This window comes from Elephantulus edwardii, unplaced genomic scaffold, assembly GCF_000299155.1.
Source record: "Elephantulus edwardii isolate Elephantulus edwardi_28Jun2011 unplaced genomic scaffold, EleEdw1.0 scaffold00025, whole genome shotgun sequence".
NCBI classification, from domain to species: Eukaryota; Metazoa; Chordata; class Mammalia; order Macroscelidea; family Macroscelididae; genus Elephantulus; species Elephantulus edwardii.
In genome coordinates, this window is record NW_006399775.1 from 18,646,376 (window position 1) to 18,673,022 (window position 26,647).

General features: G+C 42.4%; 1 protein-coding gene across 1 annotated transcript in view; it reads right to left on the reverse strand.

The window, feature by feature from the left end:
- Positions 1 to 26,647, reverse strand: part of TENM4 (teneurin transmembrane protein 4) — a 613,887-nt gene that overhangs the window by 164,711 nt on the left and 422,529 nt on the right. Inside the window, exons 10-12 of the mRNA XM_006882894.1 lie at positions 15,988 to 16,089; positions 13,654 to 13,848; positions 4,893 to 5,093 (exon numbers count right to left, since the gene is read on the reverse strand). Of these exons, the coding sequence (XP_006882956.1) occupies positions 4,893 to 5,093; positions 13,654 to 13,848; positions 15,988 to 16,089 (498 nt within the window). The remainder of the gene's footprint in view (positions 1 to 4,892; positions 5,094 to 13,653; positions 13,849 to 15,987; positions 16,090 to 26,647) is intronic.

The following is a 26,647-nucleotide window of genomic DNA, read 5'->3' on the forward strand; positions in this document are numbered from 1 at the left end:
CTTTTGGTTCCGGGGTCTTCCTGAGCAGAATTGTGAACTGTAGCCTCTCCTTCTGAGTGTTCCCAATGGACTCTCTTTTTATCCCTTTAACCAGTCACAGGCTAAGCCATTCATTCAATGATCACTGAGGACCTACCATATATATGTTTGACCCTGGGCTCAGGATACAAAGGCAAGCCGTGATCTCACTGTGGGCACAGCTTGGCTGGAGAGTAACTCACCTAAGCACACTGGGCAGTGTACCACAGTGCTTAAGTGCAATCTTGAGTCAGATCTAATTTGAACCTGGACTTCGCCACTATTAACAGGGGGTGGGGCTGGGGGATGCTGGTGCTTAGTTAACTCTCCAAGCTTCCGTTTTCTCATGCAGAAAATGGAACTGGTGATACTGCAGAAAAGAGGAAGACTTTTACTGAAATGAATTGGCACAGTGGCTGCAAACGATGGGCTCAAACACAGCGGTGCCTGACTGAGGATAGTGCAGGACTGGGCAGCATGTCATTCTGTGGTACAGAGTTGCTAAGGGTTGGAGTTAGCTTGGTAGAGACTAAAAACAATACTTTCTTCACGGGGCAGTCATGAGCATTAGCTAAGATAGTGGCTGTGAAGGACTTAGTTTAGTGCCTAGTGTCTAGTAAGCATGAAGAAATGGGTGGGTTTTAAATTAATGTTCCATCCTGTGGCTGTTAGGAAGAAAGGACTTGGATTTCATTCCATGTTGGTCACTGAGAAGTTGAGTTATTTTGGCCATGTCATTTCCCCTGTTTAACCCTTTCCCATCTATCAAACAACAGTAATCACCACCACCATCACCATTATTCCAAATGGCTCAGAAAGTCAACTTGCAATTGGGCCCAGAATTGAGGACAGAGACATGCTTGGTGGGGATGGGGGATATGTCATCTTAGCCCTTCTAGACCACAGGTATCTGCTCAGTTCTTTTGTGTGATCTGTCAGGAAGGAAGATCACATAATCTGAGAGGGAATTTGTGTGAAGAGACTGGGAAGTCAAGATGCTGAGAACCCCAGGACCTGGGCAAACACCTGTATACAATCTGACTTCTCCGTTTCCACAGGTCTACCAAGGTGCTGGGGAACTTGTCAGCTCACATTTCCTTACAGGGCTGTTGCCAAGTGCAGGGCATGTGGACATAAACTGCTTTCATATGAAATTCTGTTTTCAGTGCCAAGCAGCAAGATAGTCAGACTTTAAGAGACAGATCTCCCTCCTAGGGGCAGATGGCAGGGGCACATCTCTGCCAACCCAACAACCCAGTTTCAACGCTGATAGTACAAGGAACCCTTGGGCTGTGTCTGTTGGCCCACAGTGCCTGATGGTTAGGCTCTGGGCAGTGTGTGTGCCAGTTCTGCCATGCCGGGCAGCAAACAATGAAAAAATGGTAACAAATCTGGTGCTTGTTGAGTGTCTGAGTGTCCCAAACACTGTTACCACTGTGTCTGTATGTCTTACTTAAACCACATAACAATCCCATCAAGTAATTTTCCCCAAGAGGAGAAAAGGTTAGAAAGACGAAGCAACATACTGAAATCATTCAATAATGGAGGCAGGAATTCGTAAATAAAAGCCAGTGCCAGGCCTACTGCCCTGCAGCTAACTCCCTGGTCATCGTGTGACATTCAGCTAGAGTGACATTCAGTCAGGGAGGCATCTCTTGCTTAGTTTGACAAAAAATTTCACTAATTCAAAACCAGCTTTCACTCAGGGAAACTGCCCTTGGTAGGGAGACGACAGAAACCCATCAGGTGTTCACTCTACAACAGGCCCTGCTTGAGAGTGTGTATGCAAATGATATAAGCTGGTGATCACATAACCCTCCAAGGTATGTGCTATTCTTATCTCCATTTTCACTTATGTGAGAAGTCAAGAAAAGTCAAGTGCTTTGCCAAGGTCATGCGATGGCACCAGGACTAAACCCTGGCGGTTACTGTAGAAGGTGAGGAGAGAGTAACTGAGTTCTTTTCATTATCCTGAAGAATGGCTTCCAGAGGTGAAGTGACAGCTGAGGAGAAAAAGGCCTCTGGGAAAATGGTATAAAATGATGGGAAGTTGGCCAGACCTGATGTCCTGGGCTGGAGTTTGACTCCCCACTTCACCACCACTCACTGCAGTGCCTCAGGCAAGTCACTGTAACCCCTGGGCCTCATGATGAACTAACTCACAGGCTAATGCTGTACCTGTCACTCCTTCCTCACAGGACTGCTGTAGTGTGCGTTATGTCTGTCTTCATGTGTCTCTGTGGGAATATCTTTGCACGTCATGAAAACTTGGTAAATACAAATCATCATTATCATGGCAAGGAGAGTTAACGATGCCTTTGCTAATATCAGGAGTTCTCACCAATGGGTGTATTTTTTTTTAAAATGTAATAATTTCAACAATAGTTAACATTTAATGAGCCCTTATCATGAGTCAAATGGCATGCTAAGAGTGTTTCTGTATTATCTTAACATGTTTGTGACAGAGTTAGTTTCTGCTTTGCATTTTTCAGTTGAGACTGCACATTTTGAGTAATAGATGGAATGCTCAAATCAAAGGTAAACTTGTTTCAAGTACCTTGGATTCTTATATAATTATATGAGACACACCTGTCCCCAAGCAGACTCTGGTGGAAGGACTGCTGTGTGAAGCCTGTTCAGATCCATGTAATTCTAGTCCCAACCAGGAGGTAGTTTGCCTACAAATGGGATCACGGCTTTCCACAGCTAAAACTGTTAGTGGGTGACACATGTCTTCCAGGTTACAGGTGTTAAATTGTTGCTGGGTGTCACTGAGTGGACTGTGACTTACAGTGACTCCATGTGGAGAACTGCCCTCTAGGGTTTTCTTGGTTGCGGTTTTAACAGAAACAGCTCACCAAGTCTTTCACCTGTGGCGGCACCAGGTGGGTCTGAAGCATCAATCTTTCAGGCTGACGCCAGTAACAACTACTAATGAGCAGGACAAAGATTTGAACCCAAGTCTGTCTGACCCAGGAATTCACTTCACTACATAGAAATAATCTTCCTTCACAAGTTAGACCCCACACTTTTGATACCAGTTATGAGAAGGGGTGTACACAGAATTGAGAAAGAGCAGACCTCACAATTCTCGCCAAAGCCTCTTCCCATGGTTCTGCTGTCTCCTTTCAAAGGGCCAACTAAAGAATACTTAATAATCTCACCCAAAGTTATACGCATCTTCCTTGGAGGCTGTGGAGTTTCATCAAGGATTAACAATGCAAAGGACAGTTATATACCGCTCATAAATTATCTTTGTGGCCACATAATGCACAATACAGGCCAGCATAGTTTTAAGAGGGCCATTTATTATATTGCTATAAACAGAGCTATATAAAAAGAATTATTCTTGAGATTCCATACATCTGTGCTTGCAGTCACGTCTTTACACGAGCTTTGCAAACAAGGATAAACGTCCAACTGAGACTGTTTCGTGAACGTCCATTCTCCATTCAGTGAAGAAAGGCAACTCAAAGTCTCCCAAAGGCACAAATTCTATATGGATCTCACTTTCACTAAAGGACTCAACCACCTTTTCTGATAAAAAGCAAGAAACTGTTAGGGCACAAAATGTGAGCTAATCTGAGCTTCCCTTTCCCCCCAACACTATGGACTGGCTGGGAAAATTTGATATAGAAGGAAAAGAGTAGTTAGAAGTGCTACCCCCTTTTTTAGCTGTGTGTCTGTGAACAAGCCTGCTTAGGCATTTTCTGCACTGAAGTTTCTTTATTGGTTCCTTTATTGTCATTTGTCTATTGTCTTCTTGCTCCTTCCCAGCCTGACCTTTGCCAAGAATGCAAGCTTCGCAAAGGCTAGAACTTCTTCATTTATCTCTGTCTCACTTACGATTAGAAGAGTACCTACTACACTGTAGGTGCTCAGCAAGTACTCACTGATTGAGGTATTCAGTAAATTGGTTAAGTGGGGACAAAGACACCTTTGTAAACATAACCCGTTGTTGTTGCTGTTAGGTGCCTTTGTGCTGGCACTGACTCACAGTGAATCTGTACACAACTGCCCCATCCTCATACTGGCTGCTGTGCTCAGGCCCCCTGTGGGAGCTACTGTACGCGGGTACTGTGCGAGGTGCTAGATCGATGTTCTCATGTAACCGTCAGCTTGAGAGGTTCTATAAACCTCAAGTGCTTCCCAACCGAAGGCTAGGAACATAATTTTTGTTTGAACTGTAGTTATTTAAATCCTATGGTGAACCAAATGCAACAATCAAGAACACATTGAATCATGTGTCCATTCATTTACTCATTGTAGGTCAAGCCTATGTTACATTTTGGGGATATAGAAAGCAACAAGGCGTCTTGATTACTCTCATAGAATTTATAGGCTAGGAGAAGATGCAGCCAAAGAGGCAGGTGGAGGCCAGATTATGGAGAATCCTAACTACTAATACTGAGTTTAGATTTAATTCTGAGGAGATAAGGAACCCAAAGGATTGGCTGGTTGGGGCAAGCATCCTTTAAAGCATGCTATCCTGCAGACCTTATCTGGCAACTGTTCCTTATAGATGACCCTGCTTCCAGGAATCAGAATCTTAATGTGCGATAGGTGAGTTTTTGGTGAGAACACCTACATATAATTACAATTAACACTGTCAAGATGAAAGGTTTCCTGGACACCATTATGAAAACAATGATGTGAGGATGCAATTTTTGAATCTTCTGCCCACCCAAAAGCAGAGATTCTGAAAGCTAAGTGTTTCAGTAAAGAGATGGCATCCAGAGGCATGGACAACCCGTTCTCACAGGTGAGAACATGGTCATATCTCTGGTCAGGACGGAATGGGTACTACATTACTAATGGAAAACTTCCCCCCTCACCCCTCACCCTTGCTATATCCTTCATCTCCCCACACTTACCGATAGAGCAATCGTGGCCAGTCCAGCTTGGGTCACAGCTGCAAAGCCCAGAGTCCGGGAGGAAGGTTCCGTGGCCTGAGCACTGGTCCAGGCATGTGGCCCGGGGCGTCTCACAGTTGGTGCCTCCCCATCCGACTGAGCAGTGGCATTCGCCTCTCACGCAGACACCGCGGCCTGAGCATGTGGGGTCCATACAGTCCACTGGGCAGCGGAGGGGAGAAAGAGAGGTCAGTAGAGACACATTTCTTTATGTGTTCTCTTCTCAGCACTATCCAGTGACTGGCTGGCTGGCTTTGGTCCAGTCATTTTAATTTCTGAGTTTCTGTTCCTTTCTCTATGAAATGTGGTAAGAATTACTATCTTAGAGGCTCAAGGAGTGGACAAAGGAGAAGAGGGATATTGTGCCTCTCTTGTCTATAATTGCAAAGATAGAAGACTTTCCCTTTTGCTCACTTCTGTTTTCCTTCTTTTAGAACAATACTTGGTAATTGGGAGTTACTGAATATTTGGAGAATGAAGTTTGAGTCCACCAGCTGCTCTGTGGGAGAAAAATGGGCAATCTCCTGCCTTTGAAAACCCACTAGAGGGTCACCTACGAGTTGGTTCCAACTTGATAGCACATAACAACTTTCTATTACAGTTTTATTTCAGTGAACATAAGAATAAAGAGAACCAAATGCAAATCCATAGCTACTTAGTCGATTCTGACACAAACAGGGACACTGATGGGGAAAACAGTACTAACGCACTGAATTTCCAAGGCTGAAAATCACTATGGTACCAGACTGTCCATCTTTCTCCAGGAGAATGGCTAGTAAATTAGAACTGCCAACTTTTTTTGGTTAGTAGCCAGACTCTTTCATTTGATATCATCATTGTACTAAAAGTCTTGTTATGGGTATAATCTTTCAGAGCTCACTTTCCAGAGTGCAAACATTTCCATGACCATTCAATTGACATGTGCTGACTTTGCACAGCTTTTCCTTACGTCACAGATGGACTGTGTGGCTGTGGCTCACAGCCAAGTAGACCGTGAAGAGCTCCTAGGGTTCAAGGTCAGAGTGGTGACAAGACCACTCTGAGAAGAAAGAAGGAGGAATAGCCAGGAATATGCGTGGAGCCTCTTCTTTGTACTTGCACTATCCTGGGTGTTTTATGTACATTGTCAGATTCGGTTCTACCATTCAGTGAGGTCTAGGTGAGGAGACTGAGGCTCAGAGAGATAAACAATGTATCCTAGAAGACACAGCTAATCCCTGACAGGGAGATTGGAAAATGGGTCTGTCTGACTTAGAGCTGATTCTATTTCTGTGTCTGGGGATGCTTCTCCAGAATGAAAATTTTAGTTAAGGGTTATGTAAAATTAACCTTTAATTATCCACAAAGTATTGAGAAAAGAAAAGGAAGCTTAATTTATCCTGTTGCTGTAGTTCTAAAGGAAAATGCAAAAGGCACTTGAGGAGAAGACATATGGCAAAGTTCCATGTTTTCTACTCTGCCAAAAGCCACAAAGGCCTTTGTTCCATTTCAGAGGAAGGAGATTCTATTATTTGGTAAGAGAACAATAGTGTCTGGTTTAAAGACTCAAGAAAAAAGAGTGGTGACGGAGCAGCAATGAGTGTGATCAGATTCCTAACAAAGGTCAAGAGGAAGTCTTGATGCTGCAGAGGAAAGAGTTTAGCACTGACTTCTGAGGACCCAGGATCAAGGGAAAAGGGATAAACCACGGACCACAGACCTACAATCATGGTCAAGCCATGTAACTAGTTTGAGCTTCCTCTCTATAGAGTAGATCCAGTAAAAAGATCCACTGCTCAGGTTGCTCTGAGAATCAAATGAAAATGAGGTTTGAAAGGACTGTAGAAATGAAATCATTGCAAAATCATCACTTCTTATTCTTCTATCAGGACATAACAGCATGACGTGGGCAGACTGGCTAGAATTCACTAATCATCCAGATATTATTTTCTTTTACTCATCTTTGATCACCCAGAATGTTTTACTTTGCATTAGGAAAAGGCTGGGACACTCCACCTGGGTATGTTAATTGTCACAGAGACACATGGGCAGAGACTTTATAAATGACAATATTCTGAGAACATTTCTCTTGAAGACTGGCTTTTAAAGAAATATTCTTTTTCCTACTATTTAGGTTTTAAAAGAGATTCAGTTTAATGACATAAATGATAGATATAAAGATCAGAAGTCAGGAATTACTATTTGCTAAAATATAATAATGTTAAACCCCAAAATAATTGGCATTAACTTAGTTCCTGTTCTGTGCCAGATAATTGGCTATTACACATTTATGATATATTATTTAATCTTTATAAAAATGCTATGGAGTATACAGCATAACTATGCTCATCTGACAGACATGGAAACAGAAGTGCAGAGAGGCTGAGCAACTTGCTAGGATTTGCAAAGCTGGTTAAGTGGAGCAATTGAAATTCAAGTCATTCTTTTGTAGTGCAGGCAGATCTCTTCCCCTTTCCTCTACAATACTCCTTGTTCAAAAGATGAATTGCATGGCCTAGTGTCAAGGAGCTGCAACTACAATCCCAGAGGCGCACAGTTCGAATCCACCAGATGCTCTGCCGGGGAAGGAGGGGCAATTTCCTCCTGTACCTGTCAGATCTGATTTGACAGTACACACACACAAAAATAATAAAATAAAATTAAAAAAAAAGATGAACTGCAATAGGTATATCTACTGTCAAGTTCCTCTCCAGAATACTGAGAAGTAATAATGTCATGCTAGAGATTAACTTGCACCTAAGTCGGTCCATGGTCTTTACAATTACTTTCTATGCATCAGAGAGCTGGACAATGACTAAGGATGACAGAAGAAGAATTGATGCCTTTGAGCTGTGGTGCTGGAGAACATACCATGGACCAAGAAAACAAACAGCTCTGTCTTAGAGAGGGTGAAACCAAGTTTCTTATTGGAGGCCAGGATTCTGAAGCTCCATCTCACATATTTTGGGCATGTGGCCAAGAGAGACCGATCCTTGGAGAAGTATATCATGCTCAGAAGGGTGGAGAGACAGCACAGGAAAGGAAGACCACAGACAAGATGGATTGATACAATGACTAGGGCAATGCCAGTAAGTGTGTCAGAGTCAGTGAGACTGGCTCAGGACAGGGCAGGCTTCAGAGCTGTTGTACATAGGGTTGCTATGAGTTGCAGGTGACTTGATAGCACATAACAACAATAACAACAACAACAACAACAACAACAATATTCCTTGTTCAAAAAAATGCATAAATACACTACATATATATATACATATATAAAAATATATAAAGTAAGTGGTTTAAACTGGAAATAAATAGGAAACAAGCAACGGAATAGGGCCAAGCAGAGAATTAATAAAAGTCAAAGTAAGCAAAGACTCTCTTGGACAGCAGCCTCTGGACACCATGTAATAATGGCTGATGTATGACTGCTTGGGTTTCCTGGTAATTAAAAATAACAAAAATAATAACAGTAATACATTTTTATGACCTCCCTCAGATCTCAAAACTCAGAAGGATTATTCTGGCCCATTAGGCAACTGTGGTAAGTCCCTGGATCCAGAAAGCTTTCTAATTTGACAGGAAACAACTCAGCAATTACCATCCCAAGGCTTATAAAGTATTTCCCATCCTATAAGTTCCTGTCCCCAGCTTTGGGGTGCAACTGTCTCGGTGAATTCCACAGTGACCTGGGGCATGCGCTGATAAATCTCCACTGTTGGTAAGCAGACCAAAAGGCTGTCAATTTTAGCAAGCAGTCTTGGCATTCCATTCTCACCCTTCATCAGCTGTATGAAGCCTAATCAGAGTCCAGAAACCAGCAAAGTGAATCTTATGCTTTTAGCAGATGGTCAAGGCAGAGAACAAAGATCAGACGGAAGTGATGAGAGGCTACCTCTGTCAATTAATCATGGCATCTCACTTGGGACAGGAGGGTGGTGCGAAGACTTTACGGTGTCAGGATGGATGCGAAGGGCAGGTTGGTTGAGATTCCCTGGGGAGAGAATACTGTCCCTGTGTTCTGCTGATCTTGAACCTGGAGTCATTTATGGCACTACAGTGAGGTTCTATTTGCCAAAGAGGTCATCTGTAGATCCTCCCCTTGTGTTGTCCGTAGTGACAAGGACTCTAGGATGGGATTAAATTTGTCTTATCACCACCACACTATAGTAATTCCATGAGTAATATTTCTTTCCTAGGGAGCCGTGTGCAACAATAGAAAGATCAGCTGCTCTGGGGCTAGAAGGATTGGGGGAAGGGGTCAAAGAAGAATACTTGGGGAGATGAGCACAATTTTGTTTAGCAAACAGTCTTAATGTTTTCTTAAATAGAAAAGTTCCAAACAAACACATTTTTTTCCTCTTAGTGGACATCCTCATTCAAGCCAACATTTTACACATAAGCCTAGCCCATTAATACCGTGACAAGGCTGGAGTGGCCATGTTGCAAACAGAACCAAGTCCCCAAAAGGTTCAGCACGTCAGTGGCCACACAAGTTATGAGAGGCACTGGGGACCAAACCCAAAAATTGTGTCTCATGTTTCACTGCAAGTGGTCTAAGACTGTTGCCTACTGCCCTTCCCCTAACTCCTTCCAAGCGTCCTGCTGGCTCGGTTCAAGCTTTAAAACGATATGTGGTAATAAACTTCAGAGGAAGAAAGAGGGAGAGAGAGAAAAGTAAGCTTGTTAGCTGATGTTTTATAAACACAGTGAAACCTTTTAGGGCAGAGCTCAGGGAAAAGCGGGGGGGGGGGGGACACGAAGGGCGGGAGGACAAAGGCCCAAGAAAACCCCATTTTAAACACAAGGAATATGCAATGATGCTCTTCCAAAGAAACAGAAATAATAAAAGGAATCAATACCAGATGGCCCACCTCAGAAAAGCAAGCAGAAGTAAAGATAAGTTCTTTTCAAAGAGATAATATAAATCAAACATCTAACAATTTCTTAGCTCTCTTTGTAAATAAGCCTGCAGATCTGTGTCCCCGTCCAGCTTCTGAGGGGAAGGATGACTCCCCACTTCCAGGCTCACACCATCCTGGTGGGGCTAGGTTGGGAGAGCCCCCATAGTTTCAAGTGGAATATTTTTTTCTTTTTTTGGTCTTTCTTTCCTTCTTAGGGTCTTCACCTCAAGTGACTCAAATGAAAAGGAAAGTTGATGAAGGTCACCATTGTCAGGATCAGATAGATGACCAAGTCCCTTTGCTGGAGAGGCAGGCACACCTCCTCTCTCAGACAGCCGAGGGTAATCCCCATCCAACTTAACAGGTCTGAATCAGGAGCTTCAGGCACACTCTGGGCCTTTCAGGCAGAGGTAATGCTTTGCAGACGTTAATCCCTTCTTGTTCTCTACTCTTTTACAAGGGCTGTGCTACATTCGCCCTCTTTGTCTCTCAAAGAAAATGGTCGCTTAGGAAGGGGTTGGTTAGGCCAAATGAGGTTAGACGACTATCAGTGGAACTTGTCTCAGTCACCAGGGAAGATACCAGGATCACTCCCAAACTTTGAGGGATCGGAAGTAGCAACCAGGACACTGAATGATTTGTCAATTCAAAATGCAAAGTGTATCCATTTCAAAAGACTTGATCAAATCTTTGAGTGAAGTGAAACAGGAAATGTACTTCAACTGTCCTCAGGGTATTGCTACTATTATTAATCATACAAAAAGTCCCTGGATTATGACTGAATTCTGGTCCTAAGTCTGTTAAGTCAAATTTGTTATGACTTGTATGTACGTCAGAACATTTAGTTCTATCCAACATTAGTCAAACGTTTGCCCTTGGTTGTTGCTGTTAAGTGCCGTTGAGTCACTTCTGACTCATAGCCACCCTATGTACAAGAGCCCTAAACCCTGCTCTATATTGTGCCAACCTCATTGTCTCTGACAGACCTACTCCCACTACCCCAATCACTGAATCGATCCATCTCATCAAAGGTCTTCCTCTCCTGCGCCGTCCCTCCACTCTCTCACACATGATGTCCCTCTCCAAGGACTGATCCCTCCTTGCAACATGCCTAAATTATGTCAGACAAAGCTTCAGAATCTTTGATTCTAAGGAGCCGCCCAGCTTCACACGCTCCAGGACAAACCTGTTTGCTTCCCTAGCAGTCTATGGTATATTCAACATTCTTCTCCAGCACCACAGCTCAAAGGCATAAATTCTCTTTCTATCATCCCTCATCACTTGTCCAGCTGTCCGAAGCATAGCACACAACTGCAAAGACTATAGCCCGGATCAGGTGCACCTTAGTCTCCAGTCTGACGTCATTGCTTTTTAGTACTCTGGAGAGGTCCCTGACAGCTGACTTTCCCAGTGCAATTTGTCTCTTGATTTCCTGGCTGCTGGTACTAAGAGCATTGACTGTGGAGCCAAGCAAATGAAAACTCTTAACTACCTCAATCTCTTCACCATCCAGACTGATGCTGCCAATTGCCCTTGGCATACAGTATATATAATGTACCTGTTTATATATAAAAGAAACAAAGACACATTTTCAGATCCCTGAAAACATTTTGAACATAAAAATGAAATAATAAGTAATAATAATAATGTTTAGCTATGTGTAGCTAAACTGAGGGGGGACTGCAAGCCAGCCATGTTGTGGTGTGAAGGGCTGAGGGATGAGGTTGGCTGGAGCTCTGTGGGGCCAAAGGATACACTGGCTGAGTGGTAGTGGGGTGCTGGCAGCCCTTGGCTCTGGGGAGCATGCTGTCAGTAGCAGCAGCAGTCATCCAGGGTAAACACAAAGGCAGGAGGTTGGGTGCAAAAAAGAGGAGAGAGAGAAGGGGTCAGAGGGCTGAGAGAATAAACCCTGGCAGATGAGGAGGGCAGTTATGGGAGGAGTGGGTGGGAAGCTGGGGTTTTTGCAGGCGACAGGGGGCACTGGAGGACATGGTCACAGAGAGGAAGAAAGGTCCCCCTGTGGGAAGAGTGAGGTAGGTGATAGGTGCAAAGAGCAGGGGCCAGAGCAGAAGGAACAGGAGGAAGAAGAGGAGGAGAAAGAGGAAAAGGCAGAGGAGAAGGAGGGGAAAGAGAAGAAGGAGGGAGAAGTGTCTGGAGCTATGATTAACCAGGTATTAGTGCTTCATTTCTTTTCAAGAAGATCCAGATAGAAAGAGGAAGAGGAAAGGATTTATCAGGAATGCACAGAAGTTGGAGACTGCCTGCAATAATAACAGCTAAAGTGTGTAACGTGTCGCACTGCCAACGGAAAGGCCAGCAGTTCGAATTTACCGGATGCCTCTTGGGAGAAAGGCAGCAGTTTCCTATAAAGATGTACAGTCTCCGGAACCTAATGGAAGGTTGCTACGGGCCTCATTCGATTTGATGGCAGTGGGTAATATTTATGGAGCATTTATAGTGTGTCAGACACTGAGCTGTGTGCTTTCAACCTGTTGCCATCAAGTTACTTCTGACTACCGTGACCCTGTAAGACAGAGTAGAACCTCCCGGAGAGATTCCCAAGCTCTAATATTCTTTATGGAAGCAGGCAGCCATATCTTTCTGCTGTGGAGTGGCCGGTAGCTTCAAATTGTTGGCCTTTAGGTTAACCACAAGGGGGTCCTTAATCGCGGGGCTCCTTCTATGTATGCTATACCTAGTCATTGAATGGAAGCTTCACAGTCGCTCTCTGAGGCAGAGACTCCTGTTACAGATGAAGGAATCAGGCAGCAACCTAGAACCCAAAGCTACATCTGACTGATCAACTCTACACTGTGCTGTTTCTGAACAATATCCCTCTGCTCATCTGGTGATCTTAGGCAGGTACGGAGAGGGAGTGTTAGCTGTGGAGAAACAGGCCTGGGTTGAATCCCGCCCTGCTACTAGTCAGCTTTATGACCACAGATATGTCACTGTTTTTCTCTGGGCCACATTTCAAAATTTATGAAATACTCAAAAGTTAATTACCCTGGAGTCAGAACTAACTCATAACTAGACCCTCCACTGGATTGCCAAGGTTGTAAATCGCACAGAAGATTGCCCATCTGTCTGTCTCCTGTGGAGTTGCTGGTGGAGACACAGAGTTTTTGGGTTAACGGCACAACTCCTTATGGAGTAGGTTATTTATGAAATAGAAATATTTCTTTATCTCACCTGGCAATATTTTCCAGAGATAAACTGACACCAAGTGTCACTGTGCTATTGGCAGCCATACTCTACCCAGGCACAAGTCTCCTTTACAAAGGAGGAAGACAGGTGCATGGGGACGTCAGAACCCAGTGTACATCTGAGCATAACACACAGGAGTGTCATAAGGGAAGGTAGAGCTTGGAAGTCTCTAAAGACTCAGACATCAGAAGTGCAAGAAGAAAGCAGGCCGAGTAGCACAGAGGGGACTGAAAACACTTGATTTTTAGAGATAAAAAGACTGAACTAAAGTAAAATCCTGCCATCTCACAGTCATGTGACCTTGAGCAAGTCATGACGTGAGTCTGTTTTCTCAACTCTAAAATAGAGACTCTTATCCTTTCCTAATAGGGTTTAAATAGATCCACAGTTGAGGCTTTATAGAGCCCCGTATGTGGTACAGCTCAATAAAGGACAGCTCTCTTGCCCTGCTCTGACTCCTCCTCTGATCTGTCTGTCCTCTTCCTCAGGGTAAGTGCTGAGTTCCTGCCTTGGGGTGTGGGGAGCCCCCAGGGCACTCGGAGGTCTCTCTGCTTGCTGGGTGTCACTGAGGCACTGTGTGTGGGCTATGACCTCAGAGGAAGGAGCTGGTGCTGCCTGCCCACGAGCCATACCTTCCTCGCAGTTCTCGCCCTTGTAGCCAGGGTTGCAGATGCAGGTGCCCATGATGCAGGTGCCATGGTTGCTGCAGGCCACGTCGATACACTGGTTGGTGGGCACATCACACTCTGCGCCCTTCCAGCCGCTGTGGCACAGGCACCTCCCCTTCATGTACTGGCCATTTCCACTACAGAGCACAGGGCAGGAGGCTGGGGGAGAAAGGACAAGAAAGCTGGCATGAATCAAAGCCCAGCAGACCCATTTGCCTCTTTCTCCCTAGTTTGACCAATAATCTCAACTTCTTTCTGAGCCAGTTGAAATGCTTGTGGAACTAGAAGTGAAAATGCCCACTGTGGACCTAGCAGAGCTGGTGATCAATGAATGTTACCTTCCCCAGCCCTTCATGCTACTGTTAAAATATGGCTGCGGCTGGAAACTTTAGACAGGAAGTTTCAATCTAATTCCTTGTTCTCACTGGGAAAGATGGTGGCTAGACCTTCTTCCTGTCTCAAATTCTTTCTCCACCTTTTCTCTTGCTAACACCACTCGACCTTCCCACATCTCATCTTCAGCAGCACATACTGTTGCCTTTAACCCAGCAAATCTCAGCTTTTCTTCCCTTTCAGACCTCTCCTCAAGTTCCAGTCATCACCATCTCTCTATAAGAATAGCTGAGTACAACTTGGCTCTTAAAAATATTATCTTTCCATTCTGCCTTTTAGCCCCAAGGGGTCTTGTGATCATCTGTTTGGAGGACACTATATAAAAATAAATTATACTGTACTGTGCTGTAAGTACCTACCAGTCCTGCCAAGATACAATAAGGCTTTTTATACATGGCTCTTAACTTTAAGTGCATATAGGATGAGACAATAAATAATTTTTGTTATAAGGAATGACTCATCTCTTCTCTCTGCACCGCCATCTCTTGGCCCCCACTGGCTTCTTTGCTTTTTAAAGCTGGCTGCACTGCCTCAAATGGAATCTATTTCACATTAGGAAGAAAAGCAGAGCCAAGGCAGTGTCCTAGCATAGCATCTACAGGCACCATTCCTTACACCTGTACTCACCAGCTTTGCCTTATACTGGACACTTCTTAAGTATCAGGGGTCAGTTCAAGTGCCATTCATCCTGGCTGATTTCTCTGCCTTTATCTCTTTCCAAACTGAGGTAGCCTCATCTCTTCTATGCCAATAGAATCTTCCTCCACCTACCCTTGTTGTGGTGCACTTCACGTCCAGCTTTATAATAGTCTATTTACTTGTCTGTCTCTCAGCCCATGCTGGGGGCTCCTGGAAGCATGTCTTGTTAATTATAACCCCCAGTTCCTGGCATAAGACCCATGTGCCTAAATGGGCAGGGGCCAAATATCCACTGAGTCAGGGAGGAGATGGAAAAACTGAAAGAAGGGGTCATTTGAGCTCTGCAGGGAGGGTGCCAAGTTCTCAGATTCTCTTCTTGGCACATTCTGTGTTCATTGTTCAGGACAGAAATGAATGCCAAAATCAAAGAATGGACCCTAGGCAGCCTTTTGGACTGCCGTAGTAGTGGTCATCACTGTCACCGTATGAGTCCAAATATTCAGCAACACTGGGGTCCTGGTTGGAGAAATGTTCCATGGTGGTCTTAGTCAAACTTCTGGCCTGCACTGCTAGATGGTAGTATACCAACAGTTCCTCAGACTATCCTCAACAAGGGAGGACAGAAATTGTATTGCGTGAAAATAAAGCTCAGAGATGTTTGGCAAGAGCGGAGCACTTCAGAAGTCCCACTGCGGCTGCCACAACGGAGGCTAAATTCATGGCAGCGGCTCATATAACAACTTGCCTGTTGCTGAGTGCTGTCGAGTATGCTCAGACTTAGCAATTGTCTGTATATGTCATCCAAGCTTGCCTCTATCCCACACTATCACTACAGCTTCTGCTGTGCTTCAGCCCATTGCTGCAATCACGGGGCTGAAATCACTGCGCCAATCCACCTCATCAAGGACCTTTTTCTCCTTCACTGACCTTCCACTTTCCCAAATACAATACCTTTTCCCAAAGAAATGGCCCTACCTGATAACATGAAAACATAATGGCAAAGGAAAGCTCACCATCTCTGCCCCTAGGAAGCACCCTGCTTGCACGTCCTTCAAGACAGATTAGTTTCTTTCTTTTGCATATTCAAGGTTCTTCACCAACATCACAAATCAAATACATCCACTTTCCTCTGGTCTTCCTTATTTATCGACCCATTTTCATATGCATATGAAGCAATTGAAAAGACTTTAGTCTCCCCAAATCATACACATATGGATTAGATGGCAACTGAACTGAGGACACAAAACTCACAGAGTGTGTTCTCACCTCTGCCGCAGTCAGGGCCCAGGAAACCCAGGAAGCAGTGGCAGGTTCCAGAGATGCAGTCACCATTCCCATAGCAGTTACTCGGACAGTTATCCACAGATTCTGTGGAAAGAAATGAGAATTGACAACAGAAACCCACTTTTTTCCCCTTTTAATAATTTTAATGAACATTTACAGAGACTTTACACGCTAAAAAGAGGCCCAAGTTTGAAGCCTCAGGTCAACCAAGATCCATGTATATGAGCTGTTTTGACCTGGCTAATGAAAGAAACCAAAAGATTTAATAATGGCATATTATTTTTACTCTTAATTAGGTACCATGTTAACTGACAATTAAGAGTTATATTCTGGAAACATCAATTTGAACACATTTTAAAAAATCAAATCTGTCTTTATAAAGACATGAGTAACTCTTTAGATACAACAAAAACACAACAATGGTAAAAAAAGAACTTAACCTGTTAATAGTGATTATCTGTAGGTAGCAACTTACTAAGCAATTCTTTTGGTCTCCTTGATAGTCTTCCATGTTTGGTTGGTTGGTTTTTTTTTGGTTTTTTTTTTTACTTTTCTCACAATTGGCTGATAATAGGTCCATTTAGATTTCTTTTATAAAGTCAAAGCGCATTAGAAAACACATCTTTGTCCATCTCTGAATTTTTATGTATCAGTCAAATCCGCACTACCTCACCTTGGGATCACTACAACAGCCTGGGGGTTGGTTGGTCTCCCAGCTGCCTTTTTTTCCCCCCTTCTCAATTCAGTTACCATTCAGCAGACTTGGTGATCTCTCTGATCACATTTGATCCTGTAACTATGCTGCTTAAAACCCTTTGATGATTCCTCATTAACCCAAGCTTCGTCAGAAAGCAGGGCAATTTTCTATCACATTCCCTTCACCTGCCTTTAGTATCTGGTATTAGACCCACTTTCTGAAGGACTGCTACTTTTTCTAAGTCTTCTGAATATTTTTAGTATATTCTATATGACATGTTAAGGAAGCATAAACTCTACTTCAGAAAGATTTTAATGAAAAATTCATCAATGTTTTGTGGCTCAAGTTAGTAAACCTGTTATCTGGAAAATTTCTTTTTTTAGAGATGCTCATTTCTCATTAAGGCAAGATGTGTTATAAAGAAGGATTTACACATTGAATGCCTTTATGAGCCATGCATTTCCATAAAATCTACCTTTTATAACTTTCAGGACAAATAGACAACAAACATGTATTTATTTTATCAAAAGGGGAGAGATGAATAGGTTTGTAAATTAATACAGATACTAAGTCATGTGGTCAGCATTTGAACCCATATTTCTAGACTTCATGTCCTATCTTTTTCCACGATAGCCTGTTTGTAATCTGAAGCCCTTAAGGAAACTTATCGCATAGCAGGAGTTAGGAACTGAATAAAGATTTTCCATGGGGGAGTGAGACCTATCCTTCAGACAGTGAAAAATCCATTAGTAGGGAATTCTAGAACATTCAGAGTTCGGTAGGGTCCACGAGGTCATCGATACCGATGGCCTGATTTAATAAAGAAGGAAGTGGAAACACAGGGCAAGGGCAGTGACTTGTCTAAGGTCACAGAGCAATTTAGTAGAAAAATTGAAAGCAGATGAAAACATTAGTTAGGTGGAACAAAGGATTCAATCTGTTGTTTTAATGCACAACTACAAATCACAAAGCTAAGAATAAGGCCTCTATTACATGATACATTACCAAGCTTTGTCTATAAAACAGCTGTAGTCTTAATTGGGCAGTTGGGAAATGAACTGTGATTGACACAGGATGCAACATGGACTCTGCTCTGTCTGGAGGTAAGGCTATCTAATTTGGGGTCAACTCTTACAATATCATATTCTACACTAGACTTTGTGACCAAAGCCACTTACTGCTTTGTGGGCCTTATCTTCTCATATGTGAAATGGAACGATAGTTCCTAGGAATCATTAGAGCAAAATTATAGAAGCTAAATGACTCTAAGGAACAATTATTAGATCATCTTGCCAGAAAAGGTATCTACAGCCAAGGGAAAATAAGCCAAAGCAATGGCAGCTGGAATGGAATAAAATCATTTGAGGGAAAGCTTCTTAGAGAAGGCGGCTTTGGAAAACGGCTTGGGTATGAATTGACAGGGAAGACTAGGAAGCATTTATAGCATGGTATATATCCCAGAAAAGTCTTTTCACCCTGTCTACCAATATCAGCTTGGAAACAACAAGAGTATTGAATATACCATGGACTGAAAGAAGAACAAAAAGGTTTGTCCTGGAGAGGATGAAGCTAGGCTCTTCCATGGAGGCAAGGATTCTGAAGCTTCGTCTGACATACTTTGGACATGTTGTAAGGAGGCACCAGTCCTTGGAGAGGGACGTCATGCTTGGGAAGGGTGGAGGGGCAGCACAAGAGAGGAAGACACTTGAATGAGATGGATTGATTCAATGACTGGGGTAATGGAAGTAGATGTCAGAGACATTAAGATTGGCACAGGATAGAGCAGAGTTTAGGGCTGTTGTACGGACTGTTAGGGCTGCTATGAGTCGCAGGTGACTCAATAATATAACAGCCAAAGGGTTGATTTCCCTTGTAGTATTGCAGAAGGAGTAAAGGACAGACAGGCAGAAATCCTGGGTTCTGGGTCTCATTCTACTATTAACAGGATGTGAGATCTTGACCATGTAACCCAATCTTCTGCATGTGTTTCCTTATCGTTGCACTTAACTGTTTCCATATTTTCTCACTTATCAACCTCTTTCTTCAAACACTGGATTGAAATATGTAATTGTAATTCAAATATGAAATATTAGAGTTACAAATATATAACTCTGAAGATTAATAATTTATACCCAAGTCATGGTATTTTTAATCACTTCTTACGTATGAGAAACCTATACTTGAACCAGGAGGGAGTCGTCAGAACAGAGCAAGCAACACTACATGGTTTAAAATCAGGAAGGGTGCAAGCCAGTGATGTGTCCTATCCCCATACCTTTTCAATCTATATTTGGAACAGATAATGCGGGAGGCTGGGCTCTATGAGGAGGAATGTGGCATCAGGATTGGAGGAAGACTCATCAGCAACATGTGTTATGCAGATGACACAACATTGTCTGCTGAAACTGAGGAGGGCCTGAAGTGCTTGCTGCAGAAGGTCAAGGATTGAAGCTCAATATCAGGAAAACAGATTCTCACTATTGGGCTGAGTGGCAGCACCATGATGGATAGTGAAGAGATTGAAATTGTTAATAGATCATCAATAAGATAATTTAAAAGAAAAAAAAAGAAATTGTTAATAGCTTCAGTTTGTTTGGCTCCACAATCATCACTCTTGGTATCAGCAGCCAGGAAATCAAAAGATGAATTGCACTGGGAAATTCTGCTGTCAGGGACCTTTCTCGTGTATTAAAGAGTAATGATGTCATTCTGGAGACTAATGTGCACCTGATCCAGGCCATGGTCTTTACAATTACTTGCTATGCATCAGAAAGCAGGACAATGATTAGGGACATAGAAGAAGAGTTGATGCTTTTGAGCTGTGGTGCTGGAGAAGAGTTTTGAATATATCATGTACTGCTAGGAGAACAAACAGGTTCATCTTAGAGAGGATAAAACCAGGCTGCTACTCGATGGCAAGAATTCTGAAGCTTCATTTGACATAATTTGGCCATGTTGCAAGGAGGAACCAGTCCTTGGAGAGGGACGTCATACTTGGGAGGGTGGAGGGACAATGCAAGAAAGAACGACTCTCAATGACATGCATTGACTCAGTGACCGGGGTCATGGGAGTAGGTATGCCAGAGACGAGAAGGTTGGCTCAGGATAAAGTTCAGAGCTGTTGTAAAAAGGGTAGTTATGATTCACAAGTGATTTAATGGCACACAACAACAAGAACAACAAGAAGAACATATGTATGTTATGTGAAAGCTAGGCAATACAAACAGAAGAACAAAGAATTCATTTCACTGAATTATTATGTAGGCGAACAATATCGAATACACTATGGATTGCCAGAAGAACAAACATATTCATCTGGACATACATCCACAGTGCAACTTAGAAGAAAAGACTTTATCTTGCCTACTTGGGCATTATAGGTGGGATCAGTGCCTGAGAATGGGCAAAATGATTGGTATAAAGTAGAGGGTCAAGAAAAAGAGGAAAGTGCTCAATGAGATGGACTAAAATAGTGACTGCAAAAATATGCTTAAGCATGGTAGCCATTGAGAAGATGGTGTAGGAACAGGCAATGTTTTGCTCTGTGCTAAATAGGGTCATACGAGTCAGAATGAAGTCGGTGGCGTCAAACAACAATAAGAGTCATCCCACTTTGCTCATGGCCAAACTGAAACTGGCTTCATTTAGCAGAAGATATTACCTCCAGATCTGCAGATATTTATTAATGTTTCAGTTGTCAAAGTATTCATAGAAAACTGAGTTTTATAACTGGAAAATTATGTGGGAAGATTGGGGCCTTTTACCCACCTTATGTTTGTCTACCACAGCATAGGGCCATAGCAGGAAATTATATTTTCAGGAACTTGAATTCCCTTCCACAGATACTGGAATGCAGAATTTACATGTTTTATTAGCTTATTCCCTGGACATGTGTTGTGAGGGGAATGTTCTCTGGATGCTGAACAAAATACTACTCTGAAAACTCAGGGGTGTCTGCAGAAGGAAGACAAGACAACCACACTCGTCCCACAGGAAGAGTGACACGGGAAACAGCAAACCACAGAGGAGTCACACTACTTAGTGTGCTTACTACTCTATTCCAGGAACAAATCATTCTGATCCCATGCCAAGGTCAACGATGATTATAGTCAACACATATGTCCTCCAGAGCATAGGGCGGCTGCCTGGGAAAGCCTGCCTTCACTTGCTTTTTATTTATGTAATCCCAAAGCTTCATTTTGTGAAAGCAAGGAGAGACCACTGAAGAAAGTAAAACCTGCCTAGTAAAGGACCACCGAGCCAACGCAACCACCTCCTCCTACGTGCATGTGTCACAGGACAATTTTACTGGAAGGGGAAAGGTGGCTCTTCTCCTTCGTCAGCTTAGTGTAACATCTCTATTTGCCTCTTACCCTGGATCTGAGCAGGTCAACCTCTGCCATCATGGAGTCTCGATGTTAGATCTCAACACCAAAGACAGAAGGAGCCATCTGTGTGGGTGCGGTCAGAGTCCTCCCCAGCCTCTGTTCTTATTTCCCCTATGTAGACCCTCCTGCATGCTCTGCAATGTGTCTCAGCTAAGAGTCCTGCATTTACTTCCCACATCGCCTTCATTTTTTTTTAAAAAAAGTCTTCTCCAAATGCAAAGTTGAATGTTAAAAATGCTTTGGGAGTGACTGGTGGACTAGTGGTAAGGAGCTATTCCGTCAATCCAAAGGCATGTGGTTCGAGTCCACCAGCTGTTCTGTGGGAGAAAGATGGACAATCTCATCCCATGCAATTTACTGCCTCTGAAAATCCACCACAGGGTCAGCTATTGGTTGGTCCTGACTCAATGGTACATAATAACATAGAAATTGAAGAACCGGAGTCTACTTATTGTTCTCCAGCCAGCCATCCTCTGTCTCCTCCTCTTGGCTGCTCTATGAGAAAAAGGATTCTAATTTAATGAGCAAGAAAGAAGTGGGTACCAGGACAATTTGTTATATGATCAGAAATATCACCAAGACTGCCGCTAGTTCATTTACCCTTTAGATGATATCTATTCCATCTCCTTTATTACTGGGCTAGAAGAATTATTCTGTCAACCAAAAGAGAAGTTGGTTAGGCATTAACTAACATAGTTAGGATTTAATTCTACAGCAACTGGAGGTTGAAGGAAGAGTCTGAAAGAGATTCTTTCATTCCTTCAAATGGAACTGCAAAAAAAAAAGACATCATTGAAATCAGGGAGTGAGATGCCTCCTACCTTTTTTCTATTTTTAAAGAGTACTTTGCTTATTCGGGGCTTCTTTCCATTCCATATGAAACTGGAGATTGCCTTTTCCATCTCGTTGAAGAATGGGATTGGTATTTGTACTGGGATTGCATTGAACGTGTATATTGCCTTTGGTAGTACTGCCATTTTCACAATATTGAGTCTTCCTATCCATGAGCAGGGGATATTCTTCCACTTCTCCAGGTCTCTTTTTGTTTCTTGTAGTAATGCTTTATAATTTTCTTTGAATAGAATCCTTTGTGCTTCTGGTTAGATTTACCTATGTGAAGGGTATTTTTTTTCTTAGCTCCGGCTCTATATTCTCTTTGTCACTGTGGAGAAATCCAACTGATTTTAGTATGTTGATCTTGTATCCAGCTATTTTGCTGAAGTGGTCAACTATGTCCAATAGTTTTCTTGCTGAGTCTTTAGGGTTTTCTAGGTATACTACAACATAAGTACTACAACAACCTAAGTGCCCATCAACAAATGAATGGATAGAGAAGCTGTGGTATATTCACACGATGGAATACTACGCTGCATTGAAAAACAAGGAACTCATGCAATATTATACAAAATGGGTGACCCTGTAGGATATTATGCTGAGTGAAATATCTCAATCACAAAAGAACAAATATACTGCATGGTGCCACTGTTGTAGAACAGGACAGACATCGAGGTTGGGGGGAGACTGAGAAAGATGGGATAAATAATGTGTACTGCACAGAAACAGATGAAGGAGAAAACTGTTTACAAGGGATATGTGATTAGTTATTACTGTCATGACAGGAGTCCAGAACGAAGGCTCCATAGTGGAGTGGACCTGGGGGGAGGGATTATATAACAATGAAAGAATTTTGCTTTTCAAAAAGAAGTAGAGGCAGGGAGGGATGGGCAGGGAGAAAAGTACAACAATGAATGACTGGAAATCCAAAGTCTTTGTAAATTTTCATGAAAATTAATAATAATATAAAAAAATTTTAAAAAAGACATCATTGTAGTTCAATCTTTGTAATAACCAGGAGAAATATGTATCTTTGCAATCATTTTACAATCTGGCATGGAATCTGAGAGCTGAATTAAGTAACTTTTCTCAAGGCCACTCTACTGATAAGGGTAAACATGGTAGGTGTAACAAGTTCTATCTGAAGCCTATGCTGGGGCTGATTCAAAGGCAGATGGCTAGAACTAGGCTTCCTCTTAATAATTATGTGCCTTTGGACATATGCCATCTTTAAACATCAGTGTCCTCAACTCCAAAGTGGAGTTAATAATAGCACTTAACTCACCCAGAGTGCTGTTTTGAAAAGCAAACAGGGTAATTCTGTGTTTTTTTTACCTCTTGGTAAAGAGGTTTTGCCCAGGACCTGGCAGAGTTCATAATTTGCTTTTAAGCAAGGGTCATATAAGCTTTCCATCTGTGAATTAAAACAACTTAGTTTAATAAATCCTAACAAGGGAGCATAAATACACATCTATGCACATGCATAACACACTGAAACTCCCCACAGTAAAAATGAGAAAGCACACAAGCAATGTTCCTGAATGTGAAGAAGGCAAGGTGTTTGGGTAAATTTTCTCCTGGGGGGAAAACACTGTCAAAGCAAATTAAAACTGTTGTCTCCCAGAAGCCCAAACACAGGCAGCCCCATGCCAACTGCTGAAAGAACTTTTCTCCCTGTGCACGTTAGATTGGCACTGGGCAGGTGCCAGGTGCTAGAAAGCTGTTCCATGGGCTGTGAGGTGTCAATCCCTGAAGGCACCCAGATTTCTCTGCAGATGATGGGATTCAAAGGTCTTCAGTCTGCAGCAGTCTAGGTCAATGCAATGACAAAAATTTGACAAAGCCCCTGACAGCCTGGGCTTGAAGCCAATTTTGCTTTGGCATTTGAACCAGGAGATCTGTTTTCAATCATACCCAGAAATCTCAGCTATTAGTAAAAGCAGCTAAAAAAAGGTCTAGGAATAAGAGTGTCTCCTTGATTATATTAAGGCTTAGTTCTTTGTCAACTGTCTTTGGTGAGGATGGGGAAACAAACCAAATTTCATCAATAAAACTGTGAGCTCCTTGAGGACAGGCCTCACATCTGAGTCTTCAAAGAGTCAGGCCAGTTTCCAAAGCAAGAGCTCAACAATAAGACCTTCACTGAGAAGCTAAGCACAATTAAAAAGAAGAAAGGGGGGAAGCACATAGGGAGGGTAGAACAATGAAACTATAGCTATTGCTTCTTTGTCCTTTAATTTTGTGTGTGTGATTTCCTTTTCTCTTTTTTAAATTGTGATTTGAGGGAATGCTTATAAAGCAGGTAATTTTTCACTCATCCTTTATTTTTAGATGTACAATGTGCAATATGAAGTGTGTGCCAGCAAGTTCGACTTCATACACTGTTCTCTCAGGACATACTTGGAGTTCAGCAGCTCACATCTGGGACCCACATTTACAAGACAGAGACAAACTTGAACATGTACATTGAACCAGTTATAAGAGAGAACTTGAAACCATATTTCAAATTAAAAAATCCTTGAAGAGAATGAAAATTTTGCTTACTCCAGATCTCTGCTTTAGAACATAAGAGGCTCTATTATATAGAATATGGATTAGATTGATTTGTGACCTTAAACAAGTAAAGCTTATGTTGTTATGTACCATTGAGTTGGAGCTGACTCTTTGTTGACCCTCCAGCAGGTTTTCAGAGGTTATAAAACACAAGGGAGGAGGAAACTGTCCAGCTTTTCTTTCACACAGCAGCTAGTGGATTTAAACCTGGTGTTTTTGGATTGGCAGTACAACTCCTTACCCACTAGATCATGACAGCTCCTTTTATAATAGAGGAAACCTAGCTACCTGGGAAATAGACTTAGTTCAAAGAAGAAAGTATCTTCTAAGTGTTACAGCAGAATACCAGGAACCACATTGGGTTAGAATCTACTAGTGTGTATGTTTCCTCCAACACATAGTAAACTTGAGGGCAGGAGATATGTTATTCATCTCTATATCTTCACTAAGTAGTATGATTCCTGACTCAAAACAGGTGCTTAATAAATATTGGCTGAATGATTAAGTAAATGAAATACTTAACCTATGAAGTGGAATACTTTTAGTTGCTGGATAGATAAAAAGAAATAGAAATTACTAAAAAGGATATTATAATGAGGATTATGATAAAGTTTAAGGAGTTTCCCAAGTCTGAAAATTCATGACTATGAGTCATGGTAAAAGGGACTATCCCTGAGTTGTATAAAGAATTTTAAATTTTAGTGCTATGACTTCCACCAACTAGTTAGGTAACCTTGACCAAGTATCTTATTCTCTCTGGAATTTTCTTTACATCTACAAAGTTCATTAAATTTAGTCAGTAAATATTTATTGCATTATCTACTTGGGACCAGAACCTTCCAGTAAAGTGCATGGTTTAGATAGATGCTCTATCATGACTAATATCCTGTGATCTAATCAATCAAACCAAATGGCATGTATAAAAGATGAAAAAGGGTTATCATAAGAGTACGGAATGAGGGTTGCAGAGTGGATTATATTTGGGGTGGGGGTGGGGCTGGGGGGTGTGCAGGGGGGATTGTGTACCAACGAAGGAGTTTTTCTTTTGCTTTTCAAGGAGAAAAGTGCAACAATGAATGAATGGAATCCAAAATCTCTGTAGATGTTCATTGAAGTTAAAAAAAAAAAAAGGTGAAAAAGGGGAGTAAATAATTACCATTTTTTTAAGGCTTGAGGAAGCGAAAGAAGTTTGCTTAATTAAGGGCATCTCCTAACTTTTCAAACCTCGGGGCTGTGTCCTCAGACAAGCAGTGCTACATTGTCATGACCCCTATGAAAGAAGCCTCTAGAGAGTCACAAAGGCAGAGACCACACGGAAAGGACTGCAGAGCACACAGGCTTCAAGGCTGCCCTTGACTAGGGGTTCCAACCAATTTTCCTGGGGGATGCTGGCAGCAGCCTTCCCAGATGTCAGAGTCTCTGCCGTTGGCTCTGGTTTTGAGGGCTTTCTCAGAGTATGTTGCTTGTGCACGGTCTGCTGTCATGTCCCCTGAGCATCTATCTGCCAGAGAGCACTGCCATGCATACACAAAGTAATGATGAGAGTGATGGGTGCTATGCTGCTCACCAGCACTGCTGTTATGTGCCATCAAGTTGGTTCCAACTTCTAGTGACCTGTGTAGAAAAGACGAAAATGCTGTCTGGTCTTGCATCATCCTCACAATCATTGCTATACTTGATCCCACTGTCAATCTGCTGTGTCAGTCCACCTTGTTGAGGTGAGAATCTTCTTCATCTTTTTAACCTAAGTTAATATCTAAGTTGATGTCTTTGTCCTGGGACTGGTCCCTCCTTACAAGCAGCTCAAAGCAGATAAGTGAAATTTCTCCTCCGTCCCTTTGAAGGAGCATCCTGGCTCTATGTCTCCCAAGAGGGATATGTTCATTTTTCTGGTAGTCTGTGGTATATTCCATAATCTTTGCCAAATCATAATCCAAAGGCATTAATTCTTCCATATTCCAGCTTTCACACGCATATGCACAGCTATAAAAAATGAGTTGTTATGGGTCTGGTGCAATTTAGACCTCAAGGTGGCATCTCTGCTTTTTAATACTTTAAAGAGGTCTTTTGCAGAGGATTTATCCAATGTAATATGCCAGTAGATTTCATGACTGCTTTTTCCATGGGTGGACCCAAGGAAAACAAAATCCTTGACAACATCAATATTTTC